The following is a 1,447-nucleotide window of genomic DNA, read 5'->3' as shown; positions in this document are numbered from 1 at the left end:
GCAGCAGCAGCAGGCGTGTCCCCGTGACCTGCTGCAGCCTTCGCTGCCTCTGGGGGCCCCACAGGGGCCCGCAGCTGCTGTCTCTATAGAAATTGCAGACAAACCCTAAACCCTAAACCCTAAACCATAAACCCTAAACCCTAAACCCTAGAGTTTAAATTAGCTCCTCCGTTGGAAAGGCAGAGTTGAGAGAATGCAGGAAACTGCTGCTGCTGCAGCAGCAGCAGCAGCAGCAGCAGCAGCTGCTGCAGCGCCAGCGAATGCTGCAGCAGCAGAAGCTGTAGCAGCAGATGCAACAGGAGCTGCTGCTGCTGCTGCAGCAGAAGCTCCCGCTGCAGCAGCAGCTGCTGCAGCAGCTGCAGCAGCAGCTGCTGCTAGCCAGGGGCCCCACATCTTTGCTTCCTTCACAGCTGCCTATACACCCGATTGTGTTGAGTCCTGGAGCCAGCATGCTGCCTCTTGTCTTGCCCGTCGTTCTGCTGCTGCTGCTGCTTCTGCTGCTGCTGCTGCTGCTGCAGCAACAGCAGCAGCAGAAACAACCGCGGAAGATCCGTTACTGGCTGCAGGAGACGAACGCCGCAGCAACAGAAGCAGCAGCAGCAGCTGCAGCAGCAGCAGCAGCAGCAACAGCAGGAGCAGCAGCAGCAGCAACAGCAGCAGCAGCAGCAGCAGCAGCAGCGATCTGTTTGTTGTGGGGATGTATCAGTACGAGGAGACCACCAAGCTTCGGCGGGGTGGACTTTCTTTCTTTAGCCTGCAGCAGCAGCAGCAGCAGCAGCAGCAGAATGCAGCAGCAGCAGCAGCAGCAGCAGCACCTTCTGTTCGCTGTCTTCTAGAATATTCAACAGACTTCGGGTGTCTAGACACCCGGTGGCTGTGTGCTGCAGGTGGCTGCTGCTGCTGCAGCAGCAGCAGCAGCAACGACGGGCTCCCCGTAAGGTCACTGGCTCCTGCTGCTGCTGCTGCTGCTGCTGCTCCTGCTGCTGCTGCCGCTGCTGCTTCTAATTTTGGTGTTGCTGCTGCTGCTGCTGCTGCCGTCCGTGTAGGGCCGGCATCAGCAACAGCTGTAGCTGCTGCTGCTGCTTTTGCTGTTGCTGCTGCTGCCGTTCCTGTTGCTGCTGCTGCTGCTGCTGCTGTTGCTGTAGCTGCTGCTGCTGTTGCTGCTGCTTCTGCTGCTGCTGCTGCAGTTAGAGTTTGATTCTCTGTTGGCCGTCATCGGCTCTGACTGCGCCCTGCATGCATTTCGGGTGTCTAGACACCCCAAAGACGAGGAGGAAGACAGCAGCAGCAGCAGCAGCAACAGCAGCAGCAGCAGCAGCCTCAGCTGCAGTGCTGCAGCTCGTGTGCCGCTGCTGCTGTCACCAGGCAGAGACCACATAGGACTGAGTCTGGACCCTCTCCATGAGCAGCCCCAGTATGCTGCTGCTGCTGCTGCTGCTGCTGTTGC

The 1,447-nt window shown here is 59.2% G+C and overlaps 1 protein-coding gene across 1 annotated transcript in view; it reads left to right on the top strand.

Annotated features, from left to right (window-relative positions):
- Positions 1–193: 193 nt before the first annotated feature.
- Positions 194–1,447, top strand: part of EMH_0016740 (WD domain, G-beta repeat-containing protein, putative) — a gene marked incomplete at both ends in the record, with an annotated part of 7,298 nt that continues 6,044 nt past the window's right edge. Inside the window, 2 exons of the mRNA XM_013500716.1 lie at positions 194–934; positions 1,188–1,414. Of these exons, the coding sequence (XP_013356170.1) occupies positions 194–934; positions 1,188–1,414 (968 nt within the window). The remainder of the gene's footprint in view (positions 935–1,187; positions 1,415–1,447) is intronic.

The sequence above is a fragment of the Eimeria mitis genome, genomic scaffold (genome assembly GCF_000499745.2).
Source record: "Eimeria mitis Houghton genomic scaffold, Emh_scaff577, whole genome shotgun sequence".
In the NCBI taxonomy this organism is placed as follows: Eukaryota; Apicomplexa; class Conoidasida; order Eucoccidiorida; family Eimeriidae; genus Eimeria; species Eimeria mitis.
The sequence above is the reverse complement of the archived record's forward strand: the minus strand, read 5'-3'. Positions and strand labels throughout refer to the sequence as shown.